At 27.2% G+C, this 22905-nt stretch overlaps 4 protein-coding genes across 4 annotated transcripts in view; 2 read left to right on the top strand and 2 right to left on the bottom strand.

The window, feature by feature from the left end:
- Positions 1 to 3938: 3938 nt before the first annotated feature.
- LOC136087985 (uncharacterized) lies at positions 3939 to 5429 on the bottom strand. Its single transcript, XM_065811621.1, has one exon. It carries the CDS (start codon positions 5427 to 5429, stop codon positions 3939 to 3941), a length of 1491 nt encoding a protein of 496 aa, XP_065667693.1.
- Positions 5430 to 5772: 343 nt separating this feature from the next.
- On the top strand, positions 5773 to 7263 carry LOC136087984 (uncharacterized). Its single transcript, XM_065811620.1, has one exon. It carries the CDS (start codon positions 5773 to 5775, stop codon positions 7261 to 7263), a length of 1491 nt encoding a protein of 496 aa, XP_065667692.1.
- A 6995-nt stretch (positions 7264 to 14258) lies between these two features.
- Positions 14259 to 22905, top strand: part of LOC136088525 (uncharacterized) — a 68428-nt gene continuing 59781 nt past the window's right edge. The window contains exon 1 of the mRNA XM_065812383.1: positions 14259 to 14393. Within this exon, the coding sequence (XP_065668455.1) occupies positions 14310 to 14393 (84 nt within the window). The 5' untranslated portion in view covers positions 14259 to 14309. The remainder of the gene's footprint in view (positions 14394 to 22905) is intronic.
- The window catches only part of LOC136088524 (uncharacterized), a 3056-nt gene continuing 2885 nt past the window's right edge, over positions 22735 to 22905 (bottom strand). Inside the window, exon 10 of the mRNA XM_065812382.1 lies at positions 22735 to 22905. This exon is cut by the window's right edge and continues 100 nt beyond it. Within this exon, the coding sequence (XP_065668454.1) occupies positions 22773 to 22905 (133 nt within the window). The 3' untranslated portion in view covers positions 22735 to 22772.

Here is a 22905-nt window from a genome sequence, read left to right as displayed (position 1 = left end):
CCGGCTCGTAGCTTGTGCGAAGTGTGCAATTTAAAATAAAAAAGGCGCAAAATTAAAATTCTGCTTAGAAATAAAATGTATAGGCCTTTCTAGATCTTTAACTAAAAATGCAAAAAGTACTCAGTCCATTTTTGTAAATACTGAATTATGCTGCTTATCCAATCCAACATTTTATTTTATGTTTATTTCTGAACAAGATGGCCGACATTGATGCTAGTTTTACTGAAATAGGTCCTCGCCTTAAATTTCTATTGTCAGTTGTGAATGACATATCTGCACCTTATTTTCCAGATTCAAAAAATATTTTCTTGAATATTTTTATAAAAAAAGTACAAATCTCCTTGTTAGTCTATTATTTATATAATTATTTTCGCACATTTTTTATTTCGGTTATTTTTGTGCATAATTATTTTTTGTTAGTAATAGTAGATCTAGCAAGTAAAACAGCATACAATTAGAACTGCCTATTTTGATACAGATAGTGCGGTTTCAGATTATGATGCATTGAATAATGAGTTGCTTTTTGCAAATTTTTGATAGTTCAAATAAATTAAATTAAAAAAAATGATTGTTATTGTTTTATTATAAAAATAAAAAGAAAATATAAATAAGAAGGTATTATAAATAAGAAGGTATTATAAAGGCATAAAATATTAGAGAAATTGTATTAAACCAAATGAAAAATAAATAAAAAACCCTAGCAAAAAGTTCTAAGTCTGTTACACTTTATTATGCAAAAGTATTCCTTATGCACAATTTAAAATTTTTTATTTATTTATAGGTCATTCAAAATAGCAACAATATATATATATATATATATATATATATATATATATATATATATATATATATATATATATATATATATATATATATATATATATATATATATATATACACTAGTGGCCATTGAATTAAAGCCACTCGATGATTTTGCTGTAAAATGAAATATGTATAAAAAAGTAAGAACAACGTCATGCCGTTCCGTTTGTTTATATATGACGTCATTATTATTTATGTTATGCATATTATACACGTGTTTGGCTTAGTATTTAATTAAATTTCATGATTTCTTGCTGAAAAACTATAATGTTGTTATTGCTTATTTTAGTGTGATAATGGGGAAAAAGCCAGATATTAATAATTTTGTCAAGGGGCAAATTGTAACATTGAATGCTGAGCGTTATTCTCAGCGTGATATTGCAAAGAAACTGAAGATTTCTAGAGGTGCCGTTGAGAATGTTTTAAGATCTGGAGGTGTTTCACGACGTTCCAACTGCAAGGGAGTATGAAAAACAAATCATCGTGATGATCGTTATTTGAAGAGCTTTGTTGTGTCTAGTCCGCATACTTCTTCTGCACGCGTTGCAAGCCTAGCTAGTGACAGGGGTATTCAAGTGAGTGCTAGGACTGTTAGGAGACGTCTTTCAAATGACTTTGGTCTTGTAGATTGCAGACCAGCGAAGAAACCTCTAATCACGAAACAACAACTCCTCCAGCGATTGAAGTTTTGCCGTGCGATGAAAGACAAGTCAAGGGAGTGGTGGGAGAGAGTCATGTTCACAGATGAACCTTTATCAGTACCTTTCAGCAGCTACGAGGCCCTTGTTACAATTATTTCAGACGTCCTGCCTCTCAGCGATTCAATCCCAAATACACCATCAAAACTGTCAAACATCCACCAAGCGTCATGATCTGGGGTGGCATCACAGCAAGTGGTCGGTGTGGACTGCACATCTTCGATAAAGGGGAAAAGGTCAATGCCAAAAATGTACTTAGAGGTTCTTGAAAGTAAGCTTCAAATCCACATGAACATCTCAGGAGCAACAATTATGCAACAAGACTCAGCCCCTTGTCACACCGCAAAGATTGTCCGTAAGTGGTTTTCAGACAACAACATTGAACTTCTTTCCAATTGGCCATCAAATTCACCTGATCTAAATGTGATTGAAAATTGTTGGCAAATTATGAAAAGGAAAGTTGCTGCACATCGTCCTACATCAGAAAAAGAACTGAAGCGTGTGTGGACGACAGAAATAACACCGGAATACTGTAGAACACTTGTTCATAGCATGCCTGATCGCATTAATGCTGTGCTTAAAAATAAAGGATATCCTGTGAATTACTGACTTTTATTCATCGTTTGAGCTAGAACTTTATTCAGTGTATTGTAAGGTTAAAATTGCATTTGATAATATGCCTGCTAGACCTTGTTGCTAGAGTAAACTGTGTATTTTCCAAAAATTTGCTGCTGGCTTTATTTCAATGGCCATTAGTGTATATATATATATATATATATATATATATATATATATATATATATATATATATATATATATATATATATATATATATATATATATATATACAATATATATCTATACTATCCTGAAATAAAATGGATCAAAAAAAGAAATTGTCTGCTTGGCAAAATAAATTAAAAAGAGAGAAAAAACAAGCAGAAGCTTTTAAAAAGTAGAAAACTCTTCAAAATTTTCTTCAAACAGCAGTAGAGATAGAAATTGAATATGAGAAACCAAATAAAAACAAGAAAGTTCAAGTGAAAAACAAAGTGAAGGAGAAATTAACATAATTGGAATTGAAAATATTAATGAAGGATATAGTGAAACTAATGCAACTGTGGAATTGGATTTGGAAATTGAACCTTCAAACAATAACACGAATTTGGCTGTTAATGTGAATGAAAATAACTATGACGATTTAGCAAATTGGCCTAGAAAACTGGTGTTACAAAAGGAACTACAAAATTTTCTATTACTGCTTAGCCAAAGATGATCAAAACCGACACAAAATATCCTCTATTAATTTCTATGCAACAGTCAACCTTCTGCGGTCTTGCTCGCCATAAGCACCAGGCAACAGATTGTTGAAGAAAACAAATGCAAAACGTGTGGAACAATCTTCACATTTTTGTCTACTGTCCTCCTTCCATATGTATTAAGTATGGGAATATTTTAAACATATATATAAATTCCTGATAACTTAAAACAATTTTTCTCAAATGAGTTTGATATTTTCGCTCAAAACAACGAATTTATTGCACCTGCTATGGAACAGCAGATGCCATCGTATGTTTAGTATTACCAAAATTGTCCCAATGGCACTGATCAGAATAATAATCAGTAACATAAGAAATATTATTTTCTTAAAGTATAATTATCATGCCCGTAGAAACACTGCGGACTTTTAATGTCAACTATTTTGTATCGATAATGTATTTTGCCAAATAGAGAATGTGAATCTTAAACTAAACATATGAGCTTTATAAAACACTGGCTCATTAAAAGATCGCCATGTTTAGTCAAGAGTTCACATTCCGTGCAAACTATTTTTACAACAAAAATATTGTTATTTATGATTAACGGGCAATCACTGCCAGTCCTTATTTTGAGATATACAGTTTATATTTGTATTATATATAAATGTTTTCTCTGGCGTTAGTAACTTACAATTTATTTGCTCGTCAGTGCTGGTGTATATGTATACTCTAAAATAATTTAAAATTTTTTCTTTTGAATTCTATTTCAAATCATCGACTTCTTCTCGCACAATGGCTTAAAAATATAAAAACTATATATATATATATATATATATATATATATATATATATATATATATATATATATATATATATATATATATATATATATATATATATATATATTATATATATATATATATATATATATATATATATATATATATATATATATATATATATATTTGAAAGATGACATCTTGTATGAGAGTATATTATATATTATTTTAAAACATCAAGAAATACAGTTTCTCTCAATACAAATAATATTATTTTATAAGAAATTTTCGCTGGGTTATAGATACCAGCATCATCAGCTTGTAAAATGTTACAATAATTTTTAATCGTTATAGTTTATATAAAATTGTTACTATTGACGTCAGCGGTTGAATGGCTTCTTTTGATTTTTAAATTTTAAAAATGGCGTCCAAAACATAGTTTTTACATATTGGCCTTCATCAAGGTTAATTCCGCCGTTTCGCGCAGAGCACATGTTGTTTTGTATTTCTAACGCCTCTCTAATTTTTCTTTCAAACTTTTTATTTTCTACTTTTAACGTTCTTGTTTTTTCCCAAATAATATTTTCTTTGCAAAAGGTTTTATGATATGCTAATGCAGATTGATTAGGCTTGTTTTCATTAATGCTCTTCTGATGTTGATGCATCCGCGTACTTACCTGCATTTTTGTTTCACCTATGTAGACTTTGGAGCAGTTGCATTTTATTATATACGTTCCAGGTTGGCTGTTACTTGGTAGTTTTGTTTTGTTTTTTGATGTTAATAAAGATCTTAAATTTGGGTTTGATTTAAATACTGCTCTGTACCCTGCTTTTCGGAATATTTTTCGAAGTTTTGGTGAAAGGCCTGGTACCCAAGGTAAAGACACTACAGGAAGATTGTTGCATTCTGATGGAATTTTGTTTTTATTTTGTCTTTTTTGATGGAATTGGTGTGTAATATTCCTCAATAGCTTTTCATCGTACCCATTTTCAATAAACATGTCAATTAAAAAATTTATTTCGTTTTGCAAATGATGTTTACTACAGATGGAGTAAGCTCTGTGGAGAAAACCTTTAAATATAGCTGTTAAAATATTTGGATCGTGATTTGAATGCGGTTTAATTTGAATGTTAGTGATTGCCTCTTTTCGATATACTTTGTACTCATATTTTCCTAGTGTGTTATTTGTAATGGTTATGTCAAGAAAGTTAAGCGTTTTTGTTTCGTTTTCAACTTCAATTGTGTATTGTATTGCGGGATGTTGTTGATTTAAAATATCTTGGAACTGTTTTGCTTGTTTGATGTTAGGAAATCTTGCATGACTATCGTCAACGTATCTTAAAAATGATTTTAGATTAAGTGCCGGATTTTGTGTCAAAGCCATTTTAATTGCATTACTTTCATGGAATTGTAGAAAAGATTCCGCGAGAACAACCATGAAAGAAAGTCCGATTGGTCCTGAGTTTTCCATTACGTGAATCTCATTGTTCCAATGAAAATAACATTGATATAAGCAAAGTTCTATGAGTTGCTTTATTTCAGGTATACTTAGTTTTGTTAAGTTTTTATATGATAAATTGTTACTTAATTGTTCTAAAAGTATAACGGTGGCTTCTTTTAACGGAATTGACGGGTACAAATTTACAACATCATAAGATACTTGAATATCATTGTTGGCGACATTCCAATTTTCAGCTTTTTTTATAAAGTCAAAAGAGTTTTTTAATCGTGTCGGATTTTCATTTAAGACTGGTTGTATTATCTTAACTAAGAATTCTGATATTCCGTGGTTTGGTGTGCCAATGGTAGAGATAATTATTCTCATAGGGTACGATTTTTCCGGTTTATGAGCTTTTATTACTCCATACATTCGAGGTGGGATAGGATCACTTGGATATATTTTTTCGTATTCCTCTTTAAAAAAACGCTGTTTTTTATTTAGTTTTGAAAGAAATCTTCTAATTTTTGCCGCGTAACTGGCAGTAGGGTCTTCACTAATAGTTTTTGGCGGACCAAATCATTGTGACTTATGGAAATATCGGTATCGCAAAGGTTTAAAACTGCGAAAAAGTCCGCCAAAAACTATTAGTGAAGACCCTACTGCCAGTTACGCGGCAAAAATTAGAAGATTTCTTTCAAAACTAAATAAAAAACAGCGTTTTTTTAAAGAGGAATACGAAAAAATATATCCAAGTGATCCTATCCCACCTCGAATGTATGGAGTAATAAAAGCTCATAAACCGGAAAAATCGTACCCTATGAGAATAATTATCTCTACCATTGGCACACCAAACCACGGAATATCAGAATTCTTAGTTAAGATAATACAACCAGTCTTAAATGAAAATCCGACACGATTAAAAAACTCTTTTGACTTTATAAAAAAAGCTGAAAATTGGAATGTCGCCAACAATGATATTCAAGTATCTTATGATGTTGTAAATTTGTACCCGTCAATTCCGTTAAAAGAAGCCACCGTTATACTTTTAGAACAATTAAGTAACAATTTATCATATAAAAACTTAACAAAACTAAGTATACCTGAAATAAAGCAACTCATAGAACTTTGCTTATATCAATGTTATTTTCATTGGAACAATGAGATTCACGTAATGGAAAACTCAGGACCAATCGGACTTTCTTTCATGGTTGTTCTCGCGGAATCTTTTCTACAATTCCATGAAAGTAATGCAATTAAAATGGCTTTGACACAAAATCCGGCACTTAATCTAAAATCATTTTTAAGATACGTTGACGATAGTCATGCAAGATTTCCTAACATCAAACAAGCAAAACAGTTCCAAGATATTTTAAATCAACAACATCCCGCAATACAATACACAATTGAAGTTGAAAACGAAACAAAAACGCTTAACTTTCTTGACATAACCATTACAAATAACACACTAGGAAAATATGAGTACAAAGTATATCGAAAAGAGGCAATCACTAACATTCAAATTAAACCGCATTCAAATCACGATCCAAATATTTTAACAGCTATATTTAAAGGTTTTCTCCACAGAGCTTACTCCATCTGTAGTAAACATCATTTGCAAAACGAAATAAATTTTTTAATTGACATGTTTATTGAAAATGGGTACGATGAAAAGCTATTGAGGAATATTACACACCAATTCCATCAAAAAAGACAAAATAAAAACAAAATTCCATCAGAATGCAACAATCTTCCTGTAGTGTCTTTACCTTGGGTACCAGGCCTTTCACCAAAACTTCGAAAAATATTCCGAAAAGCAGGGTACAGAGCAGTATTTAAATCAAACCCAAATTTAAGATCTTTATTAACATCAAAAAACAAAACAAAACTACCAAGTAACAGCCAACCTGGAACGTATATAATAAAATGCAACTGCTCCAAAGTCTACATAGGTGAAACAAAAATGCAGGTAAGTACGCGGATGCATCAACATCAGAAGAGCATTAATGAAAACAAGCCTAATCAATCTGCATTAGCATATCATAAAACCTTTTGCAAAGAAAATATTATTTGGGAAAAAACAAGAACGTTAAAAGTAGAAAATAAAAAGTTTGAAAGAAAAATTAGAGAGGCGTTAGAAATACAAAACAACATGTGCTCTGCGCGAAACGGCGGAATTAACCTTGATGAAGGCCAATATGTAAAAACTATGTTTTGGACGCCATTTTTAAAATTTAAAAATCAAAAGAAGCCATTCAACCGCTGACGTCAATAGTAACAATTTTATATAAACTATAACGATTAAAAATTATTGTAACATTTTACAAGCTGATGATGCTGGTATCTATAACCCAGCGAAAATTTCTTATAAAATAATATTATTTGTATTGAGAGAAACTGTATTTCTTGATGTTTTAAAATAATATATAATATACTCTCATACAAGATGTCATCTTTCAAATATATATATATATATATATATATATATATATATATATATATATATATATATATATATATATATATATATATATATATATATATATATATATATATATATTATATATATATATATATATATATATATATATATATATATATATATATATATATATATATATATATATATATATATATATATATATATATATATATATATATATATATATATATATATATATATATATATATATATATATATATATATATATAGATAGATAGATAGATAGATAGATAGATAGATAAATATATACAAATATTGTAAAACTTATATATTGTAAAAGATAACCTATTAAGCTGAAATAATGTAACTTTGTAAAGTTGTAAATATTTATTATTTTCTAGAAAAAAAAAAAAAAAAGTACATATATACAATTATATATGCGCATAAGTAAATGATATGCTATGTATATTTATAAGAACTAAAATATGAAACAAATAAAATTTAAATATAAGGTTGTGTTAACGGAAAATGTAGCGTTGAATTAACTTAAAATAAAACGTTTTGCCAACGTAAAATGCAATATTTATTCAACTAAGGTATAAGGCAATGTCAACTTAAAATGCAACGTTGGGTCAACGTTTTTTGGTTGTTAGCGACGTGGCATTTGAAACCAAAATAGTATAAAAACAACGTTGGCGGTTGATGTTGGGCCAACGCAACGCGCAACATTGTTGTAACGTTTTATCAACGTATGAGCGCTAACTGGGTAATTGCTTTGTTTATGGTATCAATATGTTGCTCAATTTCTTACAGTATGAACAAAATGCAGAAAGTTGTTATCAGAAACTACCTATTTATCATAACTCTCGTATTACGGGTCCGAATATTTTTTTTATTATTATTGTTTTGATTTTCTTTTGAGATAATTACAAGGCTATTGATTCGTGGATTTTAATTGATTTTTATCTGATTAATCTATTTTACAAAAAACATTTATTACCAAATAAATAAAAATTTGTGATAAATACTTTTTTGATTTAATTTTAAACGCTTTTAGAGTAATTTTTTTTTGGAATCAATATTTATTGTCGTTCACAAAATGGTCCGCTGTATACGGAATAGGAATTTTGTTTAAATTAAACTTCAGAGTTGTTACGACATAATATGTCTGGCAGATCTGTCGACATATTTTCAGACATATTTTCTGCCGACATAAAATATGTCCCACATATTTTCGAGTGACATATTTTGACATAATTTTATGTCTGAATTATTTTCTGCTGACATAAAATATGTCAGACATATTTTCTGTCGACATATTTTGACATAATTTTATGTCTGAATGATTTTCTGCTGACATAAAATATGTCAGATATATTTTCTGTCGACATATTTTGACATAATTTTATGTCTGAATTATTTTCTGCTGACATAAAATATGTCAGAAATATTTTCTGTCGACATATTTTGACATATTTTTATATCTGAATTATTTTCTGCTGACATAAAATATGTAAGATATATTTTCTGTCGACATATTTTTATGTCTGAATTATTTTCTGCTGACATAAAATATGTTAGATATATTTTCTATGGACATATTTTGACATAATTTTATATCTGAATTATTTGCTGTTTGATATTCTTGAAGAAAAAATCAATCTAACAAATTTATTGCGCAATTCAACTTAATTTACAGAGTTAAGTAAAAAGAATTTAACAAATTTGTTGCTTCTTTGCAATCAATTATAATTGAAGGTCAATAAAAAAAAAAATTTTTTCTGGTAAAAAAACAATTTATTTTTTGGATTGCATTTCACATTTTGATTTCAAATATGCAATTCATATTTTACCATCACGTCAAGTTGTAAAGATATTTGGGTTCAGATCTTCAATATTTTGGGTAAAGTCCCTATTATTGTCAAAAAAAAAGTTGTTCAAAAGTATGTCAACTTGGGTCTCAAAAAAAGCGTATTTTAGAAGATAGTATAGAGATTTTAGAAAACATAAAAATTATTTGAAAAAATGCTAAAGACTCTTAAAAAAATGTCAGCAAAATGTTTTTCAGCAATAATACAAAAAATACTTATTTTTATTACAAACGAATAACATCTTTTAAATCTCTATGAAAATACGCTTCTTTTGAGACTCAGGTTGACATACCTTTGAACAACTTTTTTTTCGACAACTTTTTGAACAACATTTTTTTCGACAATATTAGGGACTTTACCCAAAACTCTAAAGATTTGAACCCCAATATCTTTACAACTTGATGTGATGGTAAAAAATGAGTTGCATATTTGAAATCAAAATAAGAAATCCTACATAAAAAACAAATTGTTTTCTTGACACCAGAAAAAAATTTTGTTTTTGTTGACCTGTGTTATGCTTCATAAAACTTTTATTTTAAATCCTATAAGCAAATATCTTTTGTTTCATAAAGGTCTTTTTCTGCCCTTTTTAGCGATGTATCATTTGATAGTATTGACAAAGTATTTTTAGCGATGTATCATTTGAGAGTATCGACTAGTATTGATGCATCATTTGATAGTATTTGATAGTATTAATTAGTATGGATTAGTATGGATTAGTATTGGCGATTTCTCTTATTAGAATGTAAAAACCATCTCAAGCTGAGTTTTTATTACTGAAAATGGTTTTTATTAATATGACTAAACTTAAAATTATTCTCTTGATTAAAATATTATTTAAAAAAAAACATTTTTAGTTATTTTTAACTAATAGTTGATTTATTCAATAAATAATTCTCCATTTTTGACTTTAACTCGTAAGGAAAACGAAAAAAATAATTATTCCAATATATATATATATATTTCAGTCAAAACATTTTATGCAAGTTTATGGTAGTTAATTATGCTGTTATAATGCAATTGTCAATTATTTTATTGTTAAATAAATCATAACTATTATAACTAAAAGTATATTATTCGTAATTAGTTATAAATTATTACCAGTTAGTCTTCTTAATATGAATTTAATGAGCTGAATATAACTTTTGTGAAATATTTCATACTCTTCAGGTTAAATGAATTTAATTTGGCAGGAATTTTTTGAAATTCTGTGAACCGTTTTTTTCATAGAATCTTTTGAATTCAATTTTTCATAATGAAATCTTTTTCAGGATCAACTAATAATTAAAAATAACTGAAAAAGTTTTTTTATTATTATTATTTTAATCAAAGAAATAATTTTAAGTTTAGTCATACTAATAAAAACCACTTTCAGTAATAAAAACTCAGCTTGAGATGGTTTTTATATTCTAATAAGGGAAAGCGCCAATACTAATCAATACTAATCAATACTATCAAATACTATCAAATGATGCCTCAATACTAGTCAATATTAGTCAATACTATCAAATGTCAATATTAGTCAATACTATCAAATGTCAATATTAGTCAATACTATCAATGTCAATATTATTCATAATCAATAAATAAGTCATAATCAATAAATAAGTCAATAAATGTCAATATTAGTCAATACTATCAAATAATACATCGCTAAAAAGGGCAGTAAAAGACCTTTATGAAACAACTGATGTTTGCTTATAGGGTTTAAAGTAAAAGTTTTATGAAGCATAATTGATTGCAAAAAAGCAACAAATTTGTTAAACTATTTTCACTTTACTCTGTAAATTAAGTTGAAATTCGCAATAAATTTGTTAGATTGATTTTTTCTTCAAGAATATCAAACAGCAAATAATTCAGATATAAAACTATGTTAAAATATGTCGATAGAAAATATGCCTGACATATTTTATGTCAGCAGAAAATCATTCAGACATAAAATTATGTCAAAATATGTCGACAGAAAATATGTCTGACATATTTTATGTCAGCAGAAAATAATTCAGACATAAAATTATGTCAAAATATGTCGATAGAAAATATGTCTGACATATTTTATGTCAGCAGAAAATGATTCAGACATGAATCATTTTCTCGACTGAATCATTTTCAACAGAAAATGATTCAGTCGAAAGAAAATATGTGGGACATATTTTATGTCGGCAGAAAATATGTCTCAGACATATTTGACAGATAACAACCCTGTTAAACTTTATAACATGCTGTTCACTGTATATTTATGAGCAATTATGGTTTATTTCTCTGAAATAATTTTTAAATATATTCAATTACGTTTTATGAATCAAATACTTATCATTAACTAAGTAAATAATATACTAATTTTTTATATGATATTGTTACCTTTCATTTTTAAACTTCTATAAAAAGATTAATTTCATAAAATATACTTTTTAGAATGTCATTTAATGAATAAAATATACCTTTTAGAGTGTCATATAAAAATTAAATAATAAGGATAAAATGAACAACGTTAACAAACGAATGCAATTTCGAAATCAGGAAACAATTCCTTTGTTATGAAGCATTTTAAAAAAAATTTTAAAGACATCTTTTTTAAAAATTTTTTCTAAAATGTTTTCATTAACAAAAACAAAACAAAAAAAGTCAGGTTGGGAAGGTGGGAAGGGAATTTGTTTCCCTTTGTACCGTTGAACCTGGAAAATGCTTTAATCTTCAACATCCCAACGTTATTGGGACTATACAACTGCTGAAAGTTTTAAAGCTCTAGCTGTTTTATAGAGCAGTAAAAAAATTAGTCGCAAGATTTTATAGCAAAAAAAAAAGATTCAGAGCTGTTGCAAGTCTGAAAGGTAGTGATAAATTAATTGCAAGATTCAGTAAGAACTGAAAATGGCCAAACAACATTTAAAGTTCAATTAAACTTTGTAATTAAGCAAATATTTTACTGAGTTTTTATATATAGAGTATAAATAGTAAACCTCCATTTCTGCTAAGGCAAAGACAGTTAACAACCGAAAGTCGGAAGTAAACCAAAGTCGGTATTTGATAAAATAAGTAAATATAAACACTGGCATGGAGACATGTTGCGGCGGAAGCGTTGCTCTTTCCCTCAAAACTAACTCAAAGTTTCAGCTTTTTCTATATAAATATATATATATATATATATATATATATATATATATATATATATATATATATATATATATATATATATATATATATATATATATATATATATATATATATATATTAGTAAAAACACTTATCTAATTTTCGATTACTTCAACACTGTGTTTCACCATCAGTAGGTTTATCAGGAAGAATGTCTAAACATAAAAAAATTTCAAATTATAGAAAAATTATTTCACAGGAAGTTGGGAATTGTTATAATTAATTATGTAATAACTATAGTATTTTGCAACCAGGAAGTTGCATTAACTACATTAGATAATTAAAAACTCATGAAAAGAATTCTTTAGAATTAGGATAAATTTGGACTGGTCATTAAGAAATTAATTCTGATTAATTCTAAATGCAGACATGAAAATAAGTTCCTTTTAAAAAATTATGAAAACAAATGACCAGTCCAAATTTATTCTAATTCTTAAGAATTCTTTTCATGATTTTTTAATTATCTAATGTAGTTGATGCAACTTCCTGGTTGCAAAATACTACAGTTATTACATAATTAATTATAACAATTCCCAACTTTCTGTGAAATAATTTTTCTATAATTTGAAAATTTTTTTATGTTTAGACATTCTTCCTGATGAACCTACTGATGGTGAAACACAGTGTTGAAGTAATGAAAAATTAGATAAGTGTTTTTACTAATTTATTATTGCTCTGTTCTTTTAGAACATTGAGCACTCTGTTTATAGAATACACTAACATAATTTATATGTATAAATGTATATATACCAGATATATATGTATAATATATATATATATATATATATATATATATATATATATATATATATATATATATATATATATATATATATATATATATATATATATATATATATATATGTATATATATATATATATATATATATATATATATATATATATATATATATATATATATATAAACTATTGAAGAATCATTTAACAACATTATTTTATCTAAATAATAAATAATAACACTTCTTTTTATAACAGTTTAATGAATGCTTTCGAGTCTATTCCCCATAAGCGCACAATCCGAAACGCTTCATCCGAAAGAAACTGTTTCGCAAGTATTCTTTTGAAATGATTTGTTTCGCAAGTTTCTTTTCGTAAATGGTTATTACTTTTTTATTATTACTTTTTTCGTATAATGCGTTACGGAAGGTGAATTTGCGCTTGTACAACTTCCGCAATAGCAACTTAAAAAACGGATGATAAAAATGCGAAATTTTCGTAAGTTTTTGTTTACGGCACACAACCCTAATTTCAACTTTGTTTCTTTATAACAAAATTAATTTGTTTATCAGGCGTTTGTAACTCAACTATTATTCACTGGTATTAACTTAATTACTAACAAAACAAAATGTTAATTCTATTATTAACGAAGTGATTGATACTTGTAATCTACTTTCTTAAACTCTTCCCAATTGTAAATATTGTGTTGATTATTTGACTGTTGATTGAACTTTTATTACTTAACAACAAAAACCATTTATATAATAACAACATATTACTATTTTCTGAATAAAATTTTGTTCTGTTATTTTATTACTGAGGATTAAAAGTAACACTTTTTTTTTTGACACAAAACCAAAAAATAATAAAACTGTATCAATAATTATATTTATACGTTCATGTTATAACTGGACCAAAATTGGGTTAACAAACTAATCAAATTCATTTTTCAAAAAACAATGAGACAAGCGTCACAGGAAAATTAACATATAGTTTATGTATTATTCTCTTTACAGAGAACTCTAATAGGATTATCGTCATATTTTTTTTTACAATAATTAAGTATTTTATTTAAATGTATTACTCCAAAGGCATAAGTTGTGAATTATGGCTTGTAAGCGTTCGGACAAAAAAGCATTACTGTGCTTTGTATTTGTTTTGATTATTATATTCGTCTCTGGTCATGATGAGGTATTAATTAATTTTTTGAATTTAATAAATACGAATATAAGTATTAAGTTGTTTTGATCGAAAGCACATCTAGAAGATAAAAACATAAAGTTTGGATAATTAAAGTTTAATAATAAAACTTCTTTATTTTATCAATGTTCAATATTTGATTTGAAATTATGAATTACTTGTTTGTTCAATATAAATATATTGCATATATATATATATATATATATATATATATATATATATATATATATATATATATATATATATATATATATATATATATATACATATATATATATATATATATATATATATATATATATATATATATATATATATATATATATATATATATATATATATAAATAAGCATATATATATATATGTATATATATATATATATATATATATATATATATATATATATATATATATATATATTTACTCTAAATTTAGACAATAGTAAGCAACTCCTTAAACTTTTTTATTTCCTGCAGACCACTACCGACATCTTTAGCAGTTCGCTTGAGTTTTGATTGTTTCAATGGTTAATTAGCCGGCCATCTGTGACATACACTATAAATAAACAGCTAATACCTAGCCAATGTCGGTTGTTTCGAAAAGCACAAAGCCACTATTTGTGCTATCTCAAATAATAAAGTTCTTTAGAAAAAAAAAAATGCTCCGTTCAATGCCTAAAATAAAAAAAAAATCTAATAGACTGCCAAAGATAAAATGTTTGGTGCAAAATGTTTGCTACGTTGTTATTTAAACATAAATAGTAGTTAAATTTTTCTTATGTTGAAATGTCTTTCTTTCTTGCTTTATATTTTAATTGATTCAAGATTATTTTGGAGTTTGAATAAATTTTTTCTTTTACCTACTAATAATTAACAGTATTAATATTAATTTAAATGTTTACTTTTGATGTCAATAAGTATAAGGCAAAAATAGCAAAATGATGTCCATTTTTATTAAATGTGAGCTTTTTCCACAAAGTAGTTATAAAGTTGCCTAAGCTTAGGCAAAATATTGTATGTAACTGGTATACAGCCATCTATACTAGCAAAACCCATTACCCTACAACATTACACCCGTTATTAAACACCGAGTGTTATTAAAAAATATTGAACTGTATTAAAGTTCTTTTTTTCACAATATAAATCTACATAAGTTGCGTATTCTAAGAGCTTAACATAATTGATGTTTTCGTATACCGAAAAATTTATAGTTTGTAATTGAAAACTTTGAAACTACATTATTAAAAATTTTAAAAAAGACATGTGCTATTTTGGCTAATACCCATCAATTAACTTTTTCGGGATGATAAAGTGCAAAAAAAGAAGAAGACATTTTAATTAAATCTTATAATAACTCTCACGAGTTTCAAGGAGCTTTTACGCAAAGCAACGAGCTTTTACGCAAAGCTTTTAAGCGAAGTCCTTGGAAATTGAAAAAAAAATTAATTTAGTTTCATGTTTTCTTGAAAACTGTTTAAAAAACATAGAAGAATTGCATTTCTATTATTTAGATGTGATAAATAAACTCAGATGTTGAAGAAAATAGGAAGGAGTGAGCCACAAGTGGGAGTAAATTATTGATTCTGTAGCTAGAATGCGCCGAGAAAAAAAACAAATTTTCACCGAGTAATTACTTTCTTGGTGCGGATGTCTGTGTTAGTAATATATTTCACTTTTTTTTTGCGCTGAACTAAAATTTTTTTACTTTCTGAAAGTTCTTTAAAGAACACGCTGAATACTTTGAGACATCAAATAATGATTTAAAATTAAGTAATAAACAATGCAGTATATAAAACAAAGTATTTTTTGTTCACAAACCACGTTTTTAATATGCATTTAATGTTTTAATGTAGTCCCAGGAAAAAAGTTCTATAGAATTTCTATAAACTTTTGGCACATATGGGCTATATATATATTTCTATAGAATTCTATTCTATAGAAATATATATTCTATTCTAGAAATTTTTATGAAACTTTTTTTTTTATTTAGAAAAAGAAGTTTTAGAGTAATTTTTATAGAAATTAATAAACACTTCATATAAATTCTATAGAATTTCTATTGGCCATATGTTTCAAAAGTTTATAGAAGTTCTATAGAACTTTTTTTTTTTCTGAGGTCTCACAGCTTGAGAAAAAATAAGTTATTTCTTCATGGATAAAAGTAAAGTAAAGTTGCAGTTCTCTTTTATCCATGAAGGAATATTATTTTAAAATGCTTATTTTTTCAATTAGTGAATTTCAATTAGAGTTTTATTCTTTTAAATACATTTATATTTTACAATTAAAATGTAACAAGTAACCATTCCAAAATAACAGATTGTTGGTATAGGTATTAAACATTTATACCAACTTAATTTAAACTAGTTGATAACGCAGCGTAGCAATTTTAAAGGGTTGCATATTGAATTTTTGTTACATAAACATGTCGTTTTTGTAGAATAATAAATCTCGAATATATAACACAAGTTTCGCTTTAAATTCTTCCTAAAACATAATTTTATCAAGCTTTGACTTTTATAAGTACTCCGACTTATAAATTTGATATATTCAATTTAGAGAACTACAATATGATTTATTCTATATATTAAGAAAATTCGTAAAAATAACTATGGAAATTAAACCACAACCATGCTCTGCATTCCTTAGTAATTAGCTAACAGAGATTACAAAAAATATTCATTTTGCATTTCTAATTTAGCGCTTTAACCCGTTAACAGTCCATGCCGCAATATTACGCAAACTAAAAGTGGTACCCTATAGGGGTATTATAATGTCCATGCCGTAATATTACGGTTTTATGCATCTCCTTATATTTCCTTCTTGTTCATCAGTAATTATTCGTCTACTTGTCACAAAATTTATAACTACGTAATTAAAAAGCTTTTGTTTCAATAATTCACTTTTACACGTGTTCACTTTAATTTTAAATATGATAAATAAGGAAGTTCTTTCCGTGCAAAAATAGTTATCAAAAAGTAAATATTTACTCACCAGAAGATAGAAAATTAAACATTTGATGAATCAATTATGTAAAGATATGTTTGATGAATGATTATTAAAAATGATAATAAAAGATTAATGCTCAAGGAATGTGTGCAGTATGTTACAAACACAATGTTCGTAAAGATTTAAGATATAAATGTGTAGAATGTAATGTAGGACTTTGTCATGCTCCATGCTTTTCCAATTATCGTACAAAAAGTGAATATTAGTGAACACATTTTTAAAATTTGGTGTATATGTAGTATGATTTATATATTCTTAAACATGAATAATAACATTTTGAAGTGAATGGCTGTGTTAAAAATAGTCAAAAACTTTCTTTATTTTATTAGTAAAAAAATACGATAAATTTAAAAACACGAAACATATAGAGACCACTTTAAAAGAAAAAGCTGGACAAATAGGGACCTGTCACGGAGAAAACTGTCCGTGGAGTAAGTTGTCCGGTTGGACATTATACTTCGGAGTAGAATGTCCTAGTTTGTCCTATCCGTCCGTCTAGGACAATTTACTCCGGAGCAAATTGTCCTACGTTGGAGTAAACTGTCCTACTTTTTTGCGGATTATTTACTTCGGACCACTCAAGCAACGTGTTTTAGCGTTTGTTTAAACGATGGTTTGAGAACTCGAGCATTATTCTGCTGTATAAAGAAAACTTTAACACTTTATATACTAAGCATAATATTATTATAATTAACATGTAATATTATGCGTCATATAACTCATATAAATAAACCTGAAGCTTTTTAGTTCACAAGGTCATTTTTTACCGGTTTAGAAGTTGAAAAAAATTAAAAAAATGTTAACACTGACATGTTTAGAACTTTATATTTTGTTTAAGGTTTAAGTTAAAAACAGTAAATAGGTACATGTGTAAAAATTTCAAACCATTTATTTATTCAAGTTTTATGTATGGTTCGAAAGAGCTTTGAATTTGTAATAAAATGGTGAAAACTTTATGAAAAATGTATCATTGCAAAAAAAGTTATGCTCATTTAAGTAACATTATATTTTATGAAGCATTGCTTAAGAAAAATGCAACTTAGGGGAGAGTGTGTATGAAAGAGCTAGTTTTAAAATGGCGTGAAAAAAACTCAACTGCAATAACTTTTTTTTTTTTTTTCAATTTAATAATTACATTATTGGGTAATATTTTAAAACTAAAATAAATCGGATAACAATGCTAATAATCTATCATACACCTGTTTTAAAAAAAGAAAGAAAACAGCTCTTTCATAACATTGCGTAAATGAAAGAGCCACCTCTGTGCCATGAATAAGCCGTAACTTTTTTTTGAACACTATCAAGTGTTTTAAAAATATCAAACTGTTATATAGACTTCTAAAAATCAGATTGTACTTAATAACTCTATGATAATCAATGATAAAACGAATGATAAAACAGCTTTAATAATAGTTTTACAAATTATTCAAGATCAAAAAATTAAATGAGAATGAGAATAATGAAATAACATAATAATAAAAATACATAATAATATAATAAATACATAATAGAAAATAATAAAATGAATCAAACAACACAAAAAAAGTTTTAAAAAATTATTTAAGCTTTCAAAAAAAAATGACTTTTTCAGAATTGACTTTTAAAAATTTTATTAAATATTAATTTTAAATTCAAACGGAGCTATGTTTTACAACTTCAGGAAAAGTCATTAAAACAACTAATTTTGATAGAATAAGCTCAATGAAGCATTACGAAAAATAGATAAAGTCGTTAAAGCGCAAAACGATTATTTAGTATAAAAAAAAGGTAAATAAAAAAGTCGGCTTATTATAGCAGAAACAGTCGGTTCTTTCAAAAAATTGTTTGGTTAAATACATAACCTTAAATTAAACAATTTTGACAAAAGCTTTAATCTAATATTTTTTGTGTAAATGAAGGGCAAATATATATATAAGAATGCAGCATGTTTCTTTTATCAAATAAAACATTACAATTAATCTTAAAAATAAATAAGTAAACCACCAAAAAATTACTTTTCATTTTCAAAATCTTTAGTGCTCCCTTACGACGCTTTTTACTTTAGTAGAACTGTACATTTTTTGTGGGTTACAGGTATCCAGTGTTGCCATACAAAGAGTTAAATACAATAAGGATTGGATGCCACTAAGTTAGAAATAATGGTATTGGCTCCTTCAAAACCTGGCTCTTTCATACACACTCTCCCCTAAGTATAAAACTCGCGTTCGGCTAACGGCAGCTTTGTAATAGAATCGTTGTTAATTTGCGCTTGATTTTGCTTAGTAAAATGTGCAAAACGATTAACAAAACGTAATTAAAAAAGTTTCGAATTAAAGTAACAAAATATTTTTAAAGATTAAAACGTAATAGTAAAATTTATGACAAAATTTTATCAAACATGCATTAAAAAATATCGCGTTTTTTTGCAATACTTACAATGATTATATATATATATATATATATATATATATTTATGGTTACGGGTATATATATTCATTTTATTAAATATGCACCAAGGCTAGGATTTCTATAGCGTATCTTTAAATGCATATAGGTGATCCTTAAATACATTAAAAGCCTTAGCGTTTTCGCCTTATTTTTATCGTTACTAATGAATTTCAATGAAAGATATATATACAAAAAAGATATATATATATATATATATATATATATAATATAAAACATCGGAAAAGGCGTAATATTTCAGTGGGGGCCAGAGAACAAAAAAATAATCATAAAACACTATACAGTTCAACTAAAAACCTACAAAAAAATATCCGTCTAAACAATGTGGGGGGGGGGGAGGCATGTCCACCACGGCTCTCCTTCATTTTCCTTTTCGAAGTCCTTATATCTAGGGTTAGGACTATTGTAATTGTAATTGTAAAAATTAAATACAATTACACATTACAATACAATAATATTGTATTGTAATATAACAGAAACAATAAAATATTTTTATTTTGGTATTGTATTGCTGTGATGAAAAACAGTTACAATAAGTATTGTATTGTTATTTTTCTGGCAATACAATTAAATTCGATAACTATTGTATGGTATTGTTTTAATGAAATAAAATTACAATAACTATTAATAGTTATTGTAATCAAAACAATACAATTGTATTGTTTTGATGAAAACAATTACAATAACATTGTAGTGTATCACTTTACATTAAAGTAGAAAAACTAACGTATTTTAACGTATTTATATCCATCTCTGACGAACTTACTATTATTTTTTTATTTTTTTTTATTTAGGTGCCCCAAGAAGTCCTTACGGTCTTCTCACAGAGCACCGCGGATGAGCATTTGGTTGAAAGTTCAATCCATACCACTGCGCCACGGCTGCTCTTTTTTTTTTATTTTTGCTATTTTTTATTTACGGATTTGCAATATATTGCAAATTTTATTTTTTACATATTTAGATTTCGCATCACCTATCTTGTAATGTATTTCTAAGCTCTAAATGGCCGCAAAATATTGCCTGTCTGATGATAGCCTTACTATTATGAAAAATAATATTCATAAATTATTCTATTCATCCCTTTTATTTTTTCCCTCTTGATTTTAATGCTGCAAAGGAACTTAAAATATATATGAAAATCAACTTTAGTAACACAAACAGTTAAACATAATAATTCTTCTTAAATAAAATGTTTTCAAGACATTAAAAATGTTAATGCCTTGAAAAGTTGAAGAACTAACATAAAAAAATAAACGATGACGAAACGAAGAGCTAAAAGAAGATTTTTCTTGATGCGTTTAAGGCCTGAAAATAAAAGAAAATGTTAACCGTACTATTTTTAACAATATCTTCATACTTACTATTTTTCCAAATATCTCATACTTGTTCTTACAAAGATTTTAATTGCTAAAAGTTAAACTGGAATGAGTTGTGTTTATAAGATTTTGGTATAAGAATAAAACTAATAGACGTTTAAATATTTCCAACGAATAAATACCTGCACCTTAAAGTTGCCTTTGTTTGAATTCAGGGTGATGTGTAATCATCATTATCATCAAAACTCTGACTTGAACCACTGGAGACCTGATTAAGTTGATCTTCATCATCTTCTGAATCAATTTCTTCAAATTGGCTATGAGACGCATTACGCTTAACTGGAGTTGAGGTTCTGCTCAAGGAGGCAGCAGACATGGAACTATTCATTGAAGAGTCTAAATCTCCAGAGCTGGCTTCTCTTTGATGCTGATCAGACTTAGATGGACCTTTAAGTTGACCTGAATAACATTGTTTCAGCATTTTTACTCTTCTCGATACTTTGTGTCAAAATTTGATAGGATATTTCCTAACAGTTTTAGTCAATTAAATTAAAGTTTGCATGAAAAATAAAATCTCCCTTTTTAAATAAATATCTTGACAGTTTTATAATTTTTTTTTTAATTTTTAATTAAATTTTTTTAATTTAAATTTTTCAAATTAAAGTAAAATCAAAAATCAAATTAAAAGAATTAAAAAGATAAATTTGTTACAGCAACCAACTAACCCTCTAACAAACTGCATTTACCTGATTCAAGTTGTAAATCCCACTGAACTATGACTTTGCTGCTGTTGTGATGTATATACACCCGACGAGCCACATTAGTTGAGTCCAAACGACTTTGTAGTGGAGTTACAATATTTCCTGCTTCTGAGAAAACTCAATCTGATGCTGCGGAAGATGCTAGAACGGAGAGCACAGCACGAGCAGCTGTTGACAATAGTGGAAATCGAAATTCATTTTGTTTCCACCAGCAAAGGACATCAGTATCTTTTGGCACTTTGACTTTTGAAAAAGCTTCCACTCCATTAAAATAAGAGGTTTCTCTTCAGCTCCAACCATTAGGTCTGTTGCTTTTTCTTCACCTCAGCAGGCTTCATAAAGGGCATCGTTTTTACGGGAAAACTCCTAAAAAACCTCTGGGCGTGTTGCAGAAGTCCATTTTTTGTAAGAAGAATGTTCATTGATAATTTCTTGTTTGACCTTTTCGAATAATGCCGGGGAAAATTGACGAAGAGTACCCGCCTTAAAAAAACTTAAGGGTCCCTTAAGGGCTAGCCCTTAAGGGACCCTTCCGAAAATGTCCGCGCGGAATTTAAGGGTCCCTTAAGGGCTAGCCCTTAAGCGACCAAAAAAAAAACCACGGTTCACTACTCAAAATGTGAGTAGTGAAACGTGGTTGTTTTTTAAATTATTATTTTTTAAATAAATTATTAAAAACACTAACATAATTTATATAGTTAAATTATTATAAATCTTCAAAAGATTTTTTTTATAAGCGATTCTTCTTTTTATGGATTTTGATAGTTTTATTATTATTATTTATTTAAAGCATTACAACTTATAATAAAAGTATCCATACAAAGATTTATTAAAAACACAATACTAATATTTATTTAAAAAAGTCTTCCGTTTTTTTGGTTGAGGATCGTTGTAACTGTCCACCTCACTACCCTCGTTACTAGCGCAATCTATGTCTTGCTCGATTAAAACGTCTGTCTTTTTCAGACCTCTCTGT

The sequence above is a fragment of the Hydra vulgaris genome, chromosome 12, assembly GCF_038396675.1.
Source record: "Hydra vulgaris chromosome 12, alternate assembly HydraT2T_AEP".
Classification (NCBI taxonomy): domain Eukaryota; kingdom Metazoa; phylum Cnidaria; class Hydrozoa; order Anthoathecata; family Hydridae; genus Hydra; species Hydra vulgaris.
This window is presented reverse-complemented; position numbering and strand designations above follow the sequence as displayed.

Coding starts and splice junctions, on each gene's coding strand:
- LOC136087984 (XM_065811620.1), top strand. CDS start 5,773: ATGTATGGAGTAATAAAAGCTCATAAACCGGAAAAATCGTACCCTATG.
- LOC136087985 (XM_065811621.1), bottom strand. CDS start 5,429: ATGTATGGAGTAATAAAAGCTCATAAACCGGAAAAATCGTACCCTATG.